At 43.1% G+C, this 18,280-nt stretch overlaps 1 protein-coding gene across 3 annotated transcripts in view; it reads left to right on the top strand.

Moving 5' to 3' along the window:
• The window catches only part of SEC23IP (SEC23 interacting protein), a 335,045-nt gene that overhangs the window by 275,357 nt on the left and 41,408 nt on the right, over window positions 1-18,280 (top strand). For all 3 annotated transcript variants that reach the window (XM_073564270.1, XM_073564269.1, XM_073564268.1), the window contains 4 exons: window positions 3,998-4,153; window positions 4,235-4,337; window positions 4,428-4,613; window positions 4,694-4,853. In XM_073564270.1, coding sequence (XP_073420371.1) covers window positions 3,998-4,153; window positions 4,235-4,337; window positions 4,428-4,613; window positions 4,694-4,853 — 605 coding nt within the window. The remainder of the gene's footprint in view (window positions 1-3,997; window positions 4,154-4,234; window positions 4,338-4,427; window positions 4,614-4,693; window positions 4,854-18,280) is intronic.

Genomic DNA, 18,280 nt, shown 5'->3' with positions numbered 1-18,280 from the left:
TGAGTACGCTGATACCTGATATGTGGGGGGGAACGACTGTTTCGGCGCATGGCAGAGCTCAGAATGGAAGGAGCGCCGTTTGACTTTTTCAATGCAAAATTGGCTGGACTTCAGATTGGACGCCATGTCACGTTTGGAGAGTCCCTGATGTACCTAAACAGTGGAAACCCCCTACAAGTGACCCCATTTTGGAAACTAGACCTCCCCAATGAACTTATCTAGATATGTGGTGAGAACTTTGAACCCACAAGGGCTTCACAGAAGTTTATAACGTACAGCGGTACAATTAAAAAATCATAATTTTTACACAAAAATGATCTTTTCACCCCAATTTTTATTTTCCCAAGGGTAACAGGACCCTAAAAGTTATTGTGCAATTTGTCCTGAGTATGCTGATGCCCCACATGTGGGGGTAAACCACTATTTGGGCGCATGGCAGAGCTCGGAATGGAAGCAGCGCCATTTGACGTTTTTGGCTGGAATTGAGATCGGACACCATGTCGCGATTGGAAAACCCTTGATGTACCAAAACAGTGGAAACCCCCCACAAATGACACCATTTTGTAAACTAGACCCCCCAAGGAACTTATCTAGATGTGTGGTGAGCACTTTGAACCCCCCCAGTGCTTCACAGAAGTTTATAACGCCCGGGCGTGAAAATAAAAAATTCGTATTTTTTCCACAAACATGATCTTTTAGTCACCATTTTTTTTTATTTTCCCAAGGGTACCAGGAGAAATTGGACCCCAAAAGTTGTTGTCCAATTTGTCCTGAGTATGCTGACTCCCCATATGTGGGAGAAAACTACTGTATGGGCACACGTCGGGGCTCGGAAGGGAAGTAGTGATGTTTTGGAATGCAGACTTTGATGGAATGGTCTGCGGGTGTCATGTGTGTTTGGAGAGCCCCTGATGTACCTAAACTATTGAATCTCCCCACAAGTGACCCCATTTTGGACACTAGACCCCCACGGAACTTATTTAGATGTGTGGTGAGCACTTTGAGCCCTCAAGTGCTTCACAGAAGTTTATAACGCTCGGACGTAAAAATAAAAAAATCATTTATTTCCACAAAAATGATATTTTTGCCCCCAATTTTTTTTTCCTAAGGGTAACAGGAGAAATTGGACTTCAAAAGTTGTTTTGCAATTTGTCCTGAGTAGGCTGATACCCTACATGTGGGGGGAAAAACACTGTTTGGGCGCATGGCAGAGCTTGGAAGGGAAGGAGCACCATTTCACTTTTTCATCTCAGAATTGGCTGGAATTGAGATCAGACGCCATGTTGCATTTGGAGAGCCCCTGATGTGCCCAAACAGTGGAAACCCCCCAATTATAACTCCAACCCTAACCCCAACACACCCCTAACCCTAATCTCAGCCCTAACCCTAATGGGAAAATGGAAATACATACATTTTTTTTTATTTTATTATTTTTCCCTAACGGGGTGATAATGGGGGGTTTGATTTACTATTTGTGGCGGTTTTTATGTTTGGCAGCTGTCGCACGCTAAAAGACGCTTTTTATTGTAAAAATAGTTTTTGCATCACCACATTTTGAGAGCTATAATTTTTCCATATTTTGACCCACCGAGTCATGTGAGGTCTTATTTTTTGCGGGACGAGTTGATGTTTTTATTGGTACCATTTTCGGGCACGTGACAAATTTTGATCGCTTTTTATTCCGATTTTTGGGACACAGAATGAACAAAAACCAGCGTTTCATGAATTTCTTTTGGGGGGGTGCGTTTACACCGTTCCACGTGCGGTAAAATTGATAAAGTGGTTTTATTCTTCGGGTCGGTACGGTTACAGCAATACCTCATTTAGGTCATTTTTTTATGTTTTTGTCGGTTTTATGCAATGAAAACTATTTTATATAAAAAATAATTATTTTTGCATCGCTTTATTCTGCGAGCTATAACTTTTTTATTTTTTCGCTGATGATGCTGTATGGTGGCTCGTTTTTTGCGGGACAAGATGACGTTTTCAGTGGTACCATGGATATTTATATGCGTCTTTTTGATCGCGCGTTATTACACTTTTTGTTTGGCGGTATGATAATAAATCGTTATTTTTTGCTTCGTTTTTTATTTTTTAAGGGGTTCGTTAAAGGGGTTAACTAATGGGACAGTTTTACAGGGCGAGTCGTTACGGACGCGGCGATACCTAACGTGTACTTTTATTGTTTTTTTTTATTATTTCCAAAAAATGGATTTATTGAGGGAATTTTTATTTTTTTTTCTAATTTATTTGGCGTTTTTTTTTTTTTTTAAATTATTTTAACTTTTTTTTATTTTTTTTTTAACTTTATTACATAGTCCCAGGTGGGACATCACTGTCCTGTGACAGATCGCTGTGACAGATCAGCGATCTGTCACAGGCACTACTGCAGACTTCCTCATGCCTGCGCTTTGCAGGCACTGAGGAAGCCAGCTCCCTGCAGGCCTCCGAAGGCCCCCGTCGCCATCTTGGATTCGGGGGCCTGCAGGGAAAGAGCCCCCCGCAGCAGCACTGCACATTGCGCTGCTGTGGGGGGCTCAGGGAAGCACGGAGGAAGCCCCCTCCCTGCCGATGCTTCCCTTTAACCCCCGGTACACCGCGATCATGTTTGATCACGGTGTGCAAGGGGTTAACGTGTCGGGGGCGGTCCGTGACCACTCCTTACACATTGTGCCGGGTGTCAGCTGTGATAATCAGCTGACACCCGGCCGCGATCAGCGGCGCTCACCACGTGGGCGCCGCTGATCGCGCTAGACGTACTATCCCATCCATGAGCATAGGGGCCCAGGTCCCATGGACGGGATAATACGTCTGATGTCAGAAAGGGGTTAATACCATTCTGCATGTGGTAAAATTGGTAAGACAGCTTTATTCTTCGGATCAGTGCGATTTAAGCAATACCTCATTTATATAGTTTTTTTATGTTTTTGGTACTTTTACACAATAAACTTTTATAGCAAAAATAATTATTTTTGCATCGCTATTGCAGAGCTATAACGTTTTTATTTTTCCAGTGATGGAGCTGTTTGGTGGCTTGTTTTTTTGTGGGACAAGATGATGTTTTCAGCGGTACCATTTTTATTTATATCAGTCTTTTTTATCACGTTTTATTGCACTTTTTGCTTTGCGGTATGATGATAAAGCATTTTTTTTGCCTCGTTTTTTATTATTTTTTTACAGTGTTCACTGATGGGGTTAACTAATGGGACAGTTTTATAGAGCGAGTCGTTACGGACGCAGCGATACCAAATATGTGTACTTTTATTGTTTATTTCTTTATTTACATAAATGTATTTATTGGTAAAAAAAATGTTTTTCTTTATTTGTGGATTTTTAAAAAAGAAATATTTTTCCACTTTTTAATTTTTTTTTTTTTAACTGTTTTACATTGTCCAAGTATGGGACACTACTATATCACATCAGATCGCTGATCGAACACTGCACTGCAGAATATCAGATCAGGATCTGACAGGCAGGGAAGGAGGCATGCCGGCGCCTGTTTTCAGCAGGCGCTTACAAGCCACCAACCCCGGAGGTCCCCGCAGCCATCTTGGTGCCTGGGGTCTCCATGGAGACCACCAGAACAACGCATGCGCGTCGCATTGTTCTGGTGGGAGCTCTCTATGCCGCTGTCACTACTGACAGCGGCATCAGAGGGGATAAATGCCCACGATCGGTGATGGCACCAATCGTGGGTATTACTGCGGGGTGTCAGCTGTCACATACAGCTGACACCCGCACCCGATCGCAGCAGCGCTCATTGTGAGGCCATACTTGTACTTCTTTGTTCACAATCACACCTCCCGCAGAGCAGTACTAGTACAGCGCATGTTCCAAAGGGGTTAAAGGCACAGGATAGCACTTCAGAAGGTAAGATTAAGAGAAACTTCCTTCTCTTTATTTTTAGGATCAGATCCTGCTAAGAATAGTGTTAGATGTGAATTCCCCTTTATGAGGAAACTGTGATGACTCTTTTCTTGCTATCTGTTTTTGGCAGGTGTCTGTGCATTATAACCCTCTGGATTTTGAGCCGGTGAACTTCTTTGCCCTTGGCTCCCCTATTGGCATGTTCCTTACAGTACGAGGCATTGACAGGATTGATGAGAACTATACACTGCCGACCTGTAAAGGATTCTTCAACATTTACCACCCAGTATGTTGTTATGAGTAGGGCTCCTTCCATCATATCTACAGGGATGTTTTAAGACATGATGCCATTGGTTTCTCTCTGCAGCTGGATCCTGTTGCCTATAGGTTGGAACCAATGATTCTGCCAGACCTGGATCTGAAGCCCCTCCTGGTCCCACATCACAAGGGCAGAAAGCGCTTACACCTTGGTATATGACTTGTACTTAATACTTGTAGAAAGTTTTTGGCTTGAGATGGCTCTGCGATGGCCATGATGCACATATTTTTCTGTTTGGCAGAGTTGAAGGAAAGCCTGAGCCGCATGGGATCTGACCTCAAGCATGGCTTCATCAGTTCCCTCCGCTCGGCATGGCAGACCCTGAATGAATTTGCCCGCGCTCACACATCTTCATCTCAGCTCCAGGCAGAGCTGGAAAAGGTCGCTGATCAAATTAAGGAGGAGGAGGATAAACAGGAAGTGGAAGGTAACTGCATGCTGTGTATAAAACCTCAAAAATGCTTTCGGAGCCTAAAATTGAACCTCTCCTTTTTACTTGAATTTCAGCTGACAAGCTGGAGAGCTCTGAGCCCTGGCGTGAAGAGGATCTGTCTGTGAAGATCGGCATGTTGAACGGGGGGCGCAGGATTGACTATGTTCTTCAGGAGAAACCTATTGAGAGCTTTAATGAATATTTGTTTGCGCTACAGAGTCACCTCTGCTACTGGTGAGTGTCGAGGTATGGGGTGTCTACATGAGCGAACCAGAGAGGTCCAAGGAAGAAGTGTAATCCAGATCAGGAAAGATAACATCCTCTATTTATTAGGAACCATTACAAATATATGCAGGAAGTCTAGCACATCCCAAGACAGTAAAAATTACCGACACTTTTCTGGCACCACCAAGCAGCCATAGTCATGGTGTATCTAGATAAAACTATCACAAGCCTGTATCGTGACAAGTCGTTCTTCACCACAAGCCTCTGTCGTGACTAGTCGTTCTCCACCTCCACTAGGAGACTTTATTGTGACAAGCCGTTTTCCACCTCCACCACCACCACCCTCTATCTTGACAAGTTGTTCTCCTCCTCCACCACGAGCCTCTATTGTGACAAGTGGTTCTCCGCCACGAGCCTCTATCTTGACAAGTTGTTCTCCACCTCCACCACAAGCCTCTATTTTGACAAGTCGTTCTCCACCTCCATCACGAGCCTCTATCGTGACAAATCGTTTTCCACCTCTGCCACAAGCCTCTATCGTGACAATTTCTTTCCCACCTCTGCCTCAATTCTCTATTGTGACAAATCATTCTCCTCCGCCATCAAAAGTCTCCAACCTCTGCCACGAGCCTCTATTGTGACAAGTAGTTATGCCCCTCCGCCATGATCCTCTATTGTGAAAAGTCATTCTCTATTTCCATCAGGAAACTATCAAGAGCCTTTATCGTAACAAGTCATTCTCCACCTCCACCACAAGCCTCTATTATGACTAGTCGTTCTCCAACATGAGTCTCTATCGTGACAAGGTGGTTCTCCACCTCCGCTACGACCCTCTTTTTTGACAAGTCATTCTCAGTCACGAGCCTCTATCGTGACCAGTTGTTTTCTACCTCCACGATGAGTGTCTATCTTGACGAGCCATTCTCACCTCCTCCCCTTTTGGAACAGTGACTCTGTTCAGTTGAATATTCCCATACTCTAAGACCCTTTTGGAAATTAATTATCTCCTATCTGGATATAAAACTTTTCTTAGAATGTGGCTTCTTTCTGTTTTTTTTTTTTCGTTTTTGTTTTTTATTTTTTTTTTGTCTTCTTCCAGACTTTGCAAATCAATCAGATATTACTCCATATGGATTACTATTTAATTGCATGGTCTATACAGATTTGTATAATTATTATATTTAAATGGGTCCAGCTCACCGTAATAGACGTCCTTAAGTGTTTGGAGCACAGAAAAGGCTGTGCCAAGGCGTGGAGCAATCACAAAACAGGAGAAAATCCAGCTCAACGAACTTGTGAACAATCTTCTTTCTTTCTTCACTGAAAGTGCTCAGTAGAAGATTAAACAGAATCAGCGATGTAAGTTACATGGTATGAAACATGAATGCATTTCAGGTGACTGCGCACCCTTTATCATGATTTCATGATTAGGGGTGTGCAGTCACCTGAAACGTATCAATGTCGCATACTGATTAATTACGAGTTTTTCTCCAAAAATACTAGATTATAGTTATTAAGGGGGAACTCACCCTGCACCTCTATTGAGGTCCGATATTAACTATTAACACCAAACTCGACTATTAATAATTAATATCCATTTAGTAATGCCTTAACATTATCTGTTTCTTATACTATATGTTAACAGTGTACAATAATACCACACTATATAATTACACCCATAATAACCTAATTATACTTCCCACCCACTTACCTAAAACATGCACACATTAATAATAATCCCCCTGCCTATCACTCTATCCCTAAAGCTTAGGGGGGTTAATGCTGGAGAACAGTGCCTAGTAAGAAAAGAGGTTACAGATACTCAGCCCAGGTGTCCATCATGGTGTCCCCGGAGAAAGAGAGAAAAGCACATGTCTTGTGTGTGTGTGTGTGTGTGTGTGTGTGTGTGTGTGTGTGTGTATATATATATATATATATATATATATATGTGTGTGTGTGTGTGTATATATATATATATATATATATATATATATATATATATATCCAGCTAAAAAAGATGTGTCCCCATCCCCAGGTGTGGGGGATGAAGTCACCAGTATATTGTCCACTGGCTAAGGTACATCCCCTCCGCCCTGATTAAACCTGTTCTACTAGCACATAGCTGGACCTTTCGTTGTCTTTATCTTAAGGCAATTAAGACAGAACATGCTGGAGGAGGGGACTTCTGATTCATGTGGAATACGTGTGGGGGAATTATATTATATTATAGTCAGTTCTGTGAGGGGCTAACAGTAAGGGTGAAGGATGCCTTAGCTCTGTATGAGTCTCCTGATCCCCTTGAGGCAGCCATGTCTCTGGCGATCAAGGATGACATAGGGAGTCAACCCTGTGTGTGGGAGGTCTGGGGTCAAGGGAGGTCAGCACTGAGCCTACTGTGAAACTCATGCAGGTGGGTGCTGCATCTCTCTCTGGAAAATTGTCTGCTGTCTGGCGTAAGGGGGAAGTGTGTTTCTTTTGTGGTAAAAACTGCTATTTCACGGGCACGTGTCTTTCTCAACCACATAGTAAGTAACCGCCGGAAAAGTAGATGGCCCAGGTTGCGTTGACGGTGGCAACCCTGGTGTACTTATCACCTGTGTGGGTAACATAGTAACATAGTTTAGCAAGGCTGAAAAAAGACATTTGTCCATCCAGTTCAGCCTATATTCCGTCAGAATAAATCCCCAGATCTACGTCCTCTAAAGAACCTAATAAATGTAAGATACAATATTGTTATGCTCCAGGAAGCCATCCAGGCCTCTCCTGAACCCCTTGACTGTGTTCGCCATCACCACCTCCTCAGGCAAGGAATTCCAGATTCTCACTGCCCTAACAGTAAAGAATCTTCTTCTATGTTGATGAAAAAAACCTTCTCTCCTCCAGACGCAGAGAATGCCCCCTTGTGACCATCACCTTCCTTGGTTTAAACAGATCCTCGGAGAGATATTTGTATTGTCCCCTTCTTTACTTATACATGGTTATTTAATCGCCCCTCAGTCGTCTTTTTTCTAGACTAAATAATCCTAATTTTGCTAATCTCTCTAAGTATTGTAGTTTCCCCATCCCCTTTATTAATTTTGTTGTCCTCCTTTGTACTCGCTCTAGTTCCATTATATTCTTCCTAAGCATCGGTGCCCAAAACTGTACACAGTACTCCATGTGCGGTCTAACCAGGGATTTGTACAGAGGCAGTATGATGCTCTCATCATGTGTATCCAGACCTCTTTTAATGCACCCCATGATCCTGTTTGCCTTGGCAGCCGCTGCCTGGCATTGGCATCTCCAGGCAAGTTTATCAGTAACTAGGATCCCCAAGTCCTCCTCCATGTCAGATTTACCCAGTGGTTTCCCGTTCAGTGTGTAATGGTGATATTGATTCCGTCTTCCCATGTGTAAACCTTACATTTATCATTGTTAAACCGCATCTGCCACCTTTCGGCCCAAGTTTCCAACTTATCCAGATCCATCTGTAGCAGAATGCTATCTTCTCTTGTATTGACTGCTTTACATAGTTTTGTATCATCTGCAAATATCAATATTTTACTGTGTTAACCTTCTACCAGATCATTAATAAATATCTTGAAGAGAGTAGGTCCCAACACCGACCCCTGTGGTCCCCACTGGTCACAGCGACCCAGTTAGAGAATATACAGTGGGGCAAAAAAGTATTTAGTCAGTCAGCAATAGTGCAAGTTCCACCACTTAAAAAGATGAGAGGCGTCTGTAATTTACATCATAGGTAGACCTCAACTATGGGAGACAAACTGAGAAAAAAAAATCCAGAAAATCACATTGTCTGTTTTTTTTTCATTTTATTTGCATATTATGGTGGAAAATAAGTATTTGGTCAGAAACAAGAAATCAAGATTTCTGGCTCTCACAGACCTATAACTTCTTCTTTAAGAGTCTCCTCTTTCCTCCACTCATTACCTGTAGTAATGGCACCTGTTTAAACTTGTTATCAGTATAAAAAGACACCTGTGCACACCCTCAAACAGTCTGACTCCAAACTCCACTATGGTGAAGACCAAAGAGCTGTCAAAGGACACCAGAAACAAAATTGTAGCCCTGCACCAGGCTGGGAAGACTGAATCTGCAATAGCCAACCAGCTTGGAGTGAAGAAATCAACTGTGGGAGCAATAATTAGAAAATGGAAGACATACAAGACCACTGATAATCTCCCTTGATCTGGTGCTCCACGCAAAATCCCACCCCGTGGGGTCAGAATGATCACAAGAACGGTGAGCAAAAATCCCAGAACCACGCGGGGGGACCTAGTGAATGAACTGCAGAGAGCTGGGACCAATGTAACAAGGCCTACCATAAGTAACACACTACGCCACCATGGACTCAGATCCTGCAGTGCCAGACGTGTCCCACTGCTTAAGCCTGTACATGTCCGGGCCCGTCTGAAGTTTGCTAGAGAGCATTTGGATGATCCAGAGGAGTTTTGGGAGAATGTCCTATGGTCTGATGAAACCAAACTGGAACTGTTTGGTAGAAACACAACTTGTCGTGTTTGGAGGAAAAAGAATACTGAGTTGCATCCATCAAACACCATACCTACTGTAAAGCATGGTGGTGGAAACATCAGGCTTTGGGGCTGTTTCTCTGCAAAGGGGCCAGGACGACTGATCCGGGTACATGAAAGAATGAATGGGGCCATGTATTGTGAGATTTTGAGTGCAAACCTCCTTCCATCAGCAAGGGCATTGATGATGAAATGTGGCTGGGTCTTTCAACATGACAATGATCCAAAGCACACCGCCAGGGCAATGAAGGAGTGGCTTCGTAAGAAGCATTTCAAGGTCCTGGAGTGGCCTAGCCAGTCTCCAGATCTCAACCCTATAGAAGACCTTTGGAGGGAGTTGAAAGTCCGTGTTGCCAAGCAAAAAGCCAAAAACATCACTGCTCTAGAGGAGATCTGCATGGAGGAATGGGCCAACATACCAACAACAGTGTGTGGCAACCTTGTGAAGACTTACAGAAAACATTTGACCTCTGTCATTGCCAACAAAGGATATATCACAAAGTATTGAGATGAAATTTTGTTTCTGACCAAATACTTATTTTCCACCATAATATGCAAATAAAATGAAAAAAAAACCGACAATGTGATTTTCTGGATTTTTTTTTCTCAGTTTGTCTCCCATAGTTGAGGTCTACCTATGATGTAAATTACAGACGCCTCTCATCTTTTTAAGTGGTGGAACTTGCACTATTGCTGACTGACTAAATACTTTTTTGCCCCACTGTACCATTTATAACCATAGCTTTCTATCACTCTGCCAGTTACTTACCCATTTTCACACATTTTTCCCCAGACCCAGTACTCTCGTTTTGTGTACCAGCCTCTTGTGTGACACGGTATCAAACGCTTTGGAAAAATCAAGATATACCACGTCCAATGACTCACCTTGGTCCAGTCTATAGCTTACCTCTTCATAAAAACTGAATAGATGGGTTTCACAGGAGCGGTTCCTCATAAACCCATGCTGATATGGAGTTAAACAGTTAACTCCATTAACTTATCTGTTGTCTTCCACTGGTTTTCGCATGGATCCAGCGAAAGTTCGGGCGGTATTGGACTGGAATCATCTGGTGGATTTGAAGGCGCTACAAAGGTTTTTAAGTTTCACCAACTACTATCATAAGTTCATATAGAACTTTTAAGTGGTAGCCAGTGGTAGCTCTTACAGATATGACCAGGAAGGGGACTGACTTCTCTAAGTGGTCCAGTCCTGCCATGGAGGCATTTGCTACATTGAAAAGGTGTTTTTCTTCTGCGCCAATTCTTATACAGCCTGATATCTCTCAGCCTTTTTCCATTGAGGTAGATGCGTGTGATTTGGGAGTCGGGGCTGTATTGTCACAAGGTGCTTCTCCTGGTAAATGGCAACCATGTGCTTATTTTTCTAACAAACTGTCACCGGCTGAGAAAAATTATGACATTTGTAACAGGAAACGTAGCAATCAAATGGGCTTTTGAAGAGTGGTGTCATTTTTTGGATGGAGCGGTTCACCCAATTATTGTAATCACAGATCATGTGAATCCGATATACTTGAATCGGCGAAACGTCTAACACCTCGACAGGCAAGATGGGCATTGTTCTTTACCGGGTTTAACTTTTTTGTCACATATAGGCCAGGGAACAAAAACAGTAAGGCAAATGCCTTATCCTGTTGCTTTCCTGGGGGAGGAAATAATTGTGACCTGGTACCTATTCTTCAAAAACTGGTGGTTATGGCGTCTATATGCTCCTACCTGGAAAGAGAGGTTATTGACGCTTAGGGTGACACCCCTGCTGCCTGTCCACTTGGTGAACTGTTTGATCCTGTTAATCTCCATCTTAGAGTCCTCAGCAAACATCACGATTCAGTGTTTTCCGGACATCCTGGTAGTAAAGCCACCGCTGATCTGCTTACTCTGTGTTTTTGGTGGCCAGGTGCTCATCAGAATATCCGGGAGGATGTAGCTGCCTGCAGTGTCTGCACACGTTCTAAGACCTCTAATACTCGTCCGTCAGGGCCTTTCCAACCATTAGAGATTCCCAGCAGACCTTGGACTCACTTGTTGGTTGATTTTATCACAGATCTACCCTTGTCAGCGGGCAATACTGGAATGTTCTTGTGGTGGTCAATAGATTCAGTAAAATGTCTCATTTTATCGCTTTACCGAAAGCCAACTCCTTGGCACAAGTTTTCGTCAGGGAAATAATTAGATTACATGGGATCCCGATCGATATTGTTTCAGATCGGGGAGTAGAGTTTGTCTCCAAGTTTTGGAGGGCAATTTGCACCCGTCTGGGGATCCATTTGTCATTTTCTGCCACATTTCACCCACAGTCTAATGGGCAGATGGAACACGTTAACCAGAATCTAGAGACGTATCTCAAGTGTTTGTTTTTTTTTTTCTGAAAATCAGGAGGACTGGGTTACCTATTTACCGTTAGCCGAATTTGCTGTAAATAATCGTCAAGAATCGACTGGTAAGTCCCCATTTTTGGGATCAAAATATACAAGAGTGTGGCTTATCGGAGACGTTTGGTGGGTCTGGACCTGTGTGTTGGTGACTTGGTGTAGCTTCACTTTAGGGTTAGAATTTTCTGTTAGTCCTTGTTTGTGTTGCCTTGTTTTTTGCCTTGATGTACTACAGTGCACAGTAGCGCCCCTCTTCCCTGGGTGGGGGAACAGAACAGACAAAGGGCTAACTCAGGACATAAGGCAAGGGCAGAGGCCCCGGCATCTTCACCTTCGGAAATATCCCGGGGAGTAGGGCGAGCTAAGTTGCCCCCTAGTGTTAGAGACAGGTAAGGAGCCCCTGGTCCCGGGTCACCCGACAGCTGTGACATGACATTAGCTCTGACTGCAATCATTTTCTCTGATCACTGCTCTAACCTGGCAATTGCAGTGGCTCAGTCTGGAGGTGGCGGATTTATGCACGGTGGTTTTGATCATCAACCTCCGGTGAGCTGAAAATTCTTCGTTTTACTTGGCATCACCCAGATGAGTCCGCAGCTTCTTTGACCTGGGCTGGTCTTGATATCCTTTTCTGCCGTGGTAGCACTAATCTACAGATACAAGACTTGCAGATTAATGCCCCTTAAGTCTCTTTGAGCGATGCGGTCATCTTTTAGCAAACCTGTTGCCAGTACACACAGAATAGTGTTAGCTCTGGCTTTTCCGGGATAGTTTGTGCAGATTCTTCACATCCCAGGCATCATCGACCCCGTAGCCAACACACAGTGGTTCCACAGAATGCCACACACAACTAGATCCTTAAGTGTGATTCGAGAGCAGTGGTAATTATTGGCCTCTCAGACGGCTCCCTACCAGGCAGTACGAGTCCCATCCATTCACAACATCGTTGCCGGCTGAGGTCAACTCCTGGGGACTTCGTCAATTGCTGAACCGATTATGACCCACCTCCTGCAGGAGGCTGCCTTGTGATGCTTCTAGTAGTCGCTGACTTCGCTTTTGGAAATGTGATTTTTCTCTGTTCCTGGTGTGGCCTTTATTGCATTTAAATCCAGAAATCTTCTGTTCGATATAGAACGCCCACATGTGCTTTATTTTGGTTCACACTCAGCCTCAGGCTGGAGATGAAGAAGATTTATAATGATTTTTAGTCACAACTGTTTTATAATAAGTCCACTGACCGCTCCCAGCATGTTATAGGGAGTCATTTAAGATACCATATTTTTGACTATAAGACGCACCCCAGATTTAGACAGCAGAAAATAGGAAAAACATTTTTCCGATTCAGCAGATTCTTGCTTCTTCATCTGAGAGTAGCATAATGTAGGCATATTAGACCCCAAATTCAATAGTGTATCACTTAGATTACTGCGTGCCGCAGTTGTGACAGAGTTTTTAGAAGTAACAAGAAGCAGAGATGAGAAAACTGCCACAGCTGACTCCGCATACACCACAGCTGTTCTTGCCCACACCACTAATGACCCCACATCCACCACAGCTGTCCCCGCCCTCATCACTGCTGACACTGCCCCACTACAGCTAATTCCACCCCATCACAGCTGACCCATTCTACACCACTAATAACCGTCCCCCACCACAGCTGCCATTGCCAACACCATTAATGACCTCGCCCCACCACAGCTGTCGCCGCCTACATCACAGCTGATCCCACCCCAACACAGCTGACTCCATCTACACCACACTCTACCCTGCTCACACCACAGCTGACCCCAATTACACCACAACTGGCTGTGCCCCACCACAGCTGAACCAAGCCTACACCACAGCTGTCCTCTCCTCCACCACAGCTGATCCTGCCCCATTACAGCTAATCCTACCCCATCAAAGCTGACCCTGCACACACAGTTGACCCTGCACCCACCACAGTTTACCACATTTACACCAGTTGACCCTCTACATCACAGCTGAACCATGCCTACACCACAGCTGTCCCCGACTTCACCACAGCTGATCCTGCCGCTACCACAGCTGACCCCACCCATACCACAGCTGAACCCAACCACACCAAGCTCTGCATGTATATTGTATATTGATGTCTAGTTATCACAGAATGAGGCAGAGTAGGACCACTGCTCACAGTGCCAGCTAGTCACAGTAATTGTAGTGATAAAAAATTCATTGTACGTAAACAACAGCAGATAACCGCCTGTTAAGTGATACCTCCTTGAATTCAGTATTCATCTCCTATGCTGTCCTCAGATTACATAGAATCATAGAATCGTAGAGTTGGAAGGGACTTCCTGGGCCTTCTGGTCCAACCCCCTGCTCAAAGCAGGATTCGCTAAATCATCCCAGTCAGATGTCTGTCCAGCCTCTGTTTGAAGACTTCCATTGAAGGAGTGCTCACCACTTCTCGTGGCAGCTTGTTCCACTCATTGATCACTCTGTCAAAAAGTTTTTTCTAATATCTAATCTGTGTCTCCTCCCATTCAGTTTCATCCCATTGCTTCTAGTCTTTCCTTGTGGAAATGAGAATAAAGTTGATCCTTCTACAGTGTGACAGCCCTTTAGATATTTGTAGACAGCTATTAAGTCTCCTCTCAGTCTTCTCTTTTGCAAACTAAACAATCCCAAATCCTGCAACCTTTCCTCATAAGACAGGGTTTGCAGACCGGTCACCATTCTGGTCGCTCTTTTCTGAACTTGCTCTAGTTTGTTGATGTCTTTTTTAAAATGTGGTGCCCAAAACTACTGGAAACAATATTCCAGATGAGGTCTGACCAAAGAGGAGTAGAGGGAAATAATGACTTCACGTGATCTAGACTGTATGCTTCTGTTAATACATCCTAGAATTGCATTTGCCTTTTTTGCTGCTGCATCACACTGTTGACGCATATACTGTTAAGGGGAAAATATATGGCATATGAATATATACAAGAATCAAAAATTATACCACTATATGGACGCTTTGCTGAATATTGGGATCATGTTGCTTTAAGATACTTCTGATTTTCTGAGAATTGTTTCTGTATTGTATAACCCACCTAGGCTTCATGCAATACTGGGTGGATTGGGTGGACTAGGGTGGATCGGGCTAGAAGACAATAATTATGTACATAATGATTATGTAGCGATATGGGAACATATGAGATCCCACGAGATCAATACTAATTTGCTATTTGGGGTAAACAGTAATTTGGAAATGCACCCATGATGTAACACAATGAGACAGCGCGATTTCTGTTATAAAAACTGTACACCTTGGATTAAAGATAGAGAAGAATCATTTTGACTTATCTTGTGTATTCTTTTCTCCGTGCATGTATAATCTCTGCCAGAGATCCAATTCGGCCACAGACAATTAAGACGGGCCACACCCTAGTGTGGCAGAATCCATAGAATTCAACAATTCAGTCTGTGATCTATTAGTGTACCCAAGTCTTTTTCACATGTGCTGTTGCTTAGCCCTATTCCTCCCATTCTGTATATGCTTTTTTCATTTTTATTGCCCAGATGTAGTACTTTGCATTTCTCCCTGTTAAAAACCATTCTGTTAGTTGCTGCCCACTTCTCCAGTTTATTTATATCTTTTTGAATCCTCTCTCTCTCTTCTCTAGTATTAGCTATCCCTCCTATCTTTGTGTCATCAGCAAATTTAATCAGTTTACCCTCAATTCCTTCATCTAAATCGTTGATAAAGATGTTGAACAATACAGGGCCCAGGACAGAGACATGTGGTACCCCACTTGAGACATTCTTCCAGCTGGATGTGCAGCCATTTACGACCACTCTTTGGGTCCGATCACTAAGCCAGTTATGAATCCACCTAACAGTTGCCTTGTCCATTCCATACTTAGTCATTTTTTCTATAAGGATTGTATGAGATACTTTGTCAAATGCTTTGCTGAAGTCAAGATATACTATATCTACAGCATTTCCTTGATCCACCCAATCAGTGATTCCGTCATAGAAGGAAATTAAGTTAGTCTGACATGACTTATTAGTTACAAACCCATGCTGACTCTGTTTAATCACGTCATTCTTATCCAGGTACTGACATACATGTTGTTTAATAATTTGCTCAAAGATCTTTCCTGGTATAGAAGTCAGACTCACCGGCCTATAGTTGCCTGGGTCCACCTTCTTCCCCTTTTTGAAGATAGGAACAACATTTGCTCTTCTCCAGTCTTCTGGGACTTCTCCTGTTCTCCAAGAATTTTCACAGATTATGGAGAGGGGTTCAAAAATTTCTTCTGCTATCTCCTTCAGTACTCTGGGGTGTAATTCATCTGGACCTGGAGGCTTGAATTCATTTAGGTTAGCTAAGTGTTTCCTCACTATATTTCTGTTTATAGATATCCTGGATTCTTCTATTCCCTTAATAGGACAGTGAAGAACAGTTGATGTTACATTTCCTTTCTGAGAGAAAACAGATGCAAAATAGGAATTTAAAAGTTCGGCCTTCTCAACATCCTGTCTTACCATTTCATCATTTTCATCCTGTAAAAATCCTATAGATCTTTGACTTTACTTTTGACATATCCCCATAATCCTTTATTATTGCTTTTGACATCTCTTGCAAGCCTCAATTCATTGTCAACTTTAGATAATCTGATTTGTGCCCTGCAGGTTCTGCAGACAGCATTATATTCTTCTTTAGATATGCCTCCCTCTTTCCATTTTATAAATATTTTTTTCTTCCTTTTTAGCATGTGCTTAAGTTCTGTGTTCATCCATCCTGGCTTCCTTAAATGCTTCCTATTCTTCCCTCTTTTCGGAATTGTTAACAATTGTGCTTTGAGAATTTCATTTTTCAAGATTTCCCATCCTTCTTGGACATTTTTGTCTTTAAGGATATCCAGCCATTGGATCCCTCCAATTCTCTTTCTGAATCCCTTAAAATCTGCCTTTCTGAAATCTAACCTTGACGTCTGTGTCTTCACAGGTCTTCCTCCTCTAGTTATCCAAAATTCTAAAATAGTATGGTCGCTACCTCCTAGGGTCCCAGCCACTTTTACCAACTCAACCATTTCCTCCCTGTTTATAAAGATTAGATCCAAGGTAGCAGTTCCCCTTGTTTTCTCCCCTACCTTTTGGAAGATAAAGTTGTCAGCAAGAGAGGATAAGAATTTCCTTGACCTGTTAGTTTTGCCTGAGAGAGATTCCCAACAAATGTCTGGATAGTTGAAATCTCCCATGACAACTATGTCATATTTTTTGGAGAACGTGGCCATTTGATGCATAAACAGTTCATCCATATCTTCAGCTTGCACAGGCGGCCTGTAGTAAATGCCTACAATGGTGTCCTTTCCATTGTTCTGTCCTTGTATTCTTACCCAAACAGTTTCCACAGAACTCCCAGTCTCTGAAGCTTCAATCTCTGTGCAGATATACACGTTTCTAACATACAATGCGACACCCCCTCCTCGTTTATCAAGTCTGTTTCTTGCAAATAAGTTGTATCCTTCTAGTCTTGTATTCCAATCATGTGTATTGTTCCACCAAGTTTCAGTGATTCCAATGACATCATATTTCTTTTCCTGTGTTAGTAGTTCCAATTCTCCTTGTTTGTTGCCCATGCTTTGTGCATTAGTATAGAAACATTTTAGTTTGTGATTGGTTTCTCTTTCTCCAATATTTGTATTAATTAGATTCTTTTGTCTTTGTTCTTCCTTTCCACTTCTAATAGCAGAGTTCTCAATAGCATTTGTCAGGTGTTTGGCTTTTTCTGGTCTTTTGCATCCCTTCCCATGTTGTTCTAGTTTAAAGCTTTCCTTACAAGTGTAGCAAGGCGACTTCCAAATACATGTTTTCCAGTCTTCGTAAGGTGCACCCCATCTCTAGCAAGTAGTCCATCGTAAAGGTAATTCAATCCGTGATCCATAAATCCAAATCGATGCTGACGGCACCATCGACTTAGCCAGTTGTTCACCTGCAGAATCTTATTCCACCTCCTTGTTCCATGGCCATCCACTGGGAGGATGGAAGAGAAGACCACCTGCGCTCCCAGTTCTTTCACTTTCTTGCCTAAGTCTTCAAAGTCTCTGCAGATGGTTTCCAGGTAGTTTCTTGCAGTGTCATTTGTCCCCACGTGTAGTAGCAGGAATGGGTAGTCATCTGTAGTCATCTGTGTTACTGCATTGTGACTATTTATCTATGCAGGTGGAAACCAATCCCACCTTCCTACCTACATAAGCTCACCAGGTGCACCAACTAATTGTTGGTGATATTGTTTCCCTTTGGAGACCAACCAAGCTGGAGTTCAGGAGCTGACAGAGTTCTGCGGTCCTTCAGTTGTATGCTGTTTACAAGTGGCTAATCTGCTGTCCTGGAGCATTGCCGCAGAGCAAGCCAAGTCTAATCCTTTACTTTATTTAACCCCCAAGGTGTCTGTATTACCTTTCCCTGGTTTTTGGTGCAGTTTACGTTATTCCCTGTCTCACCCCCTGGGGAGGGGGTTGGAGTTTAGCTCAGGGCTAAACAGGAGATAGGGACA

The sequence above is a fragment of the Dendrobates tinctorius genome, unplaced genomic scaffold (genome assembly GCF_039654945.1).
Source record: "Dendrobates tinctorius isolate UK_male_01 unplaced genomic scaffold, ASM3965494v1 ptg000443l, whole genome shotgun sequence".
Classification (NCBI taxonomy): domain Eukaryota; kingdom Metazoa; phylum Chordata; class Amphibia; order Anura; family Dendrobatidae; genus Dendrobates; species Dendrobates tinctorius.
The sequence above is the reverse complement of the archived record's forward strand: the minus strand, read 5'-3'. Positions and strand labels throughout refer to the sequence as shown.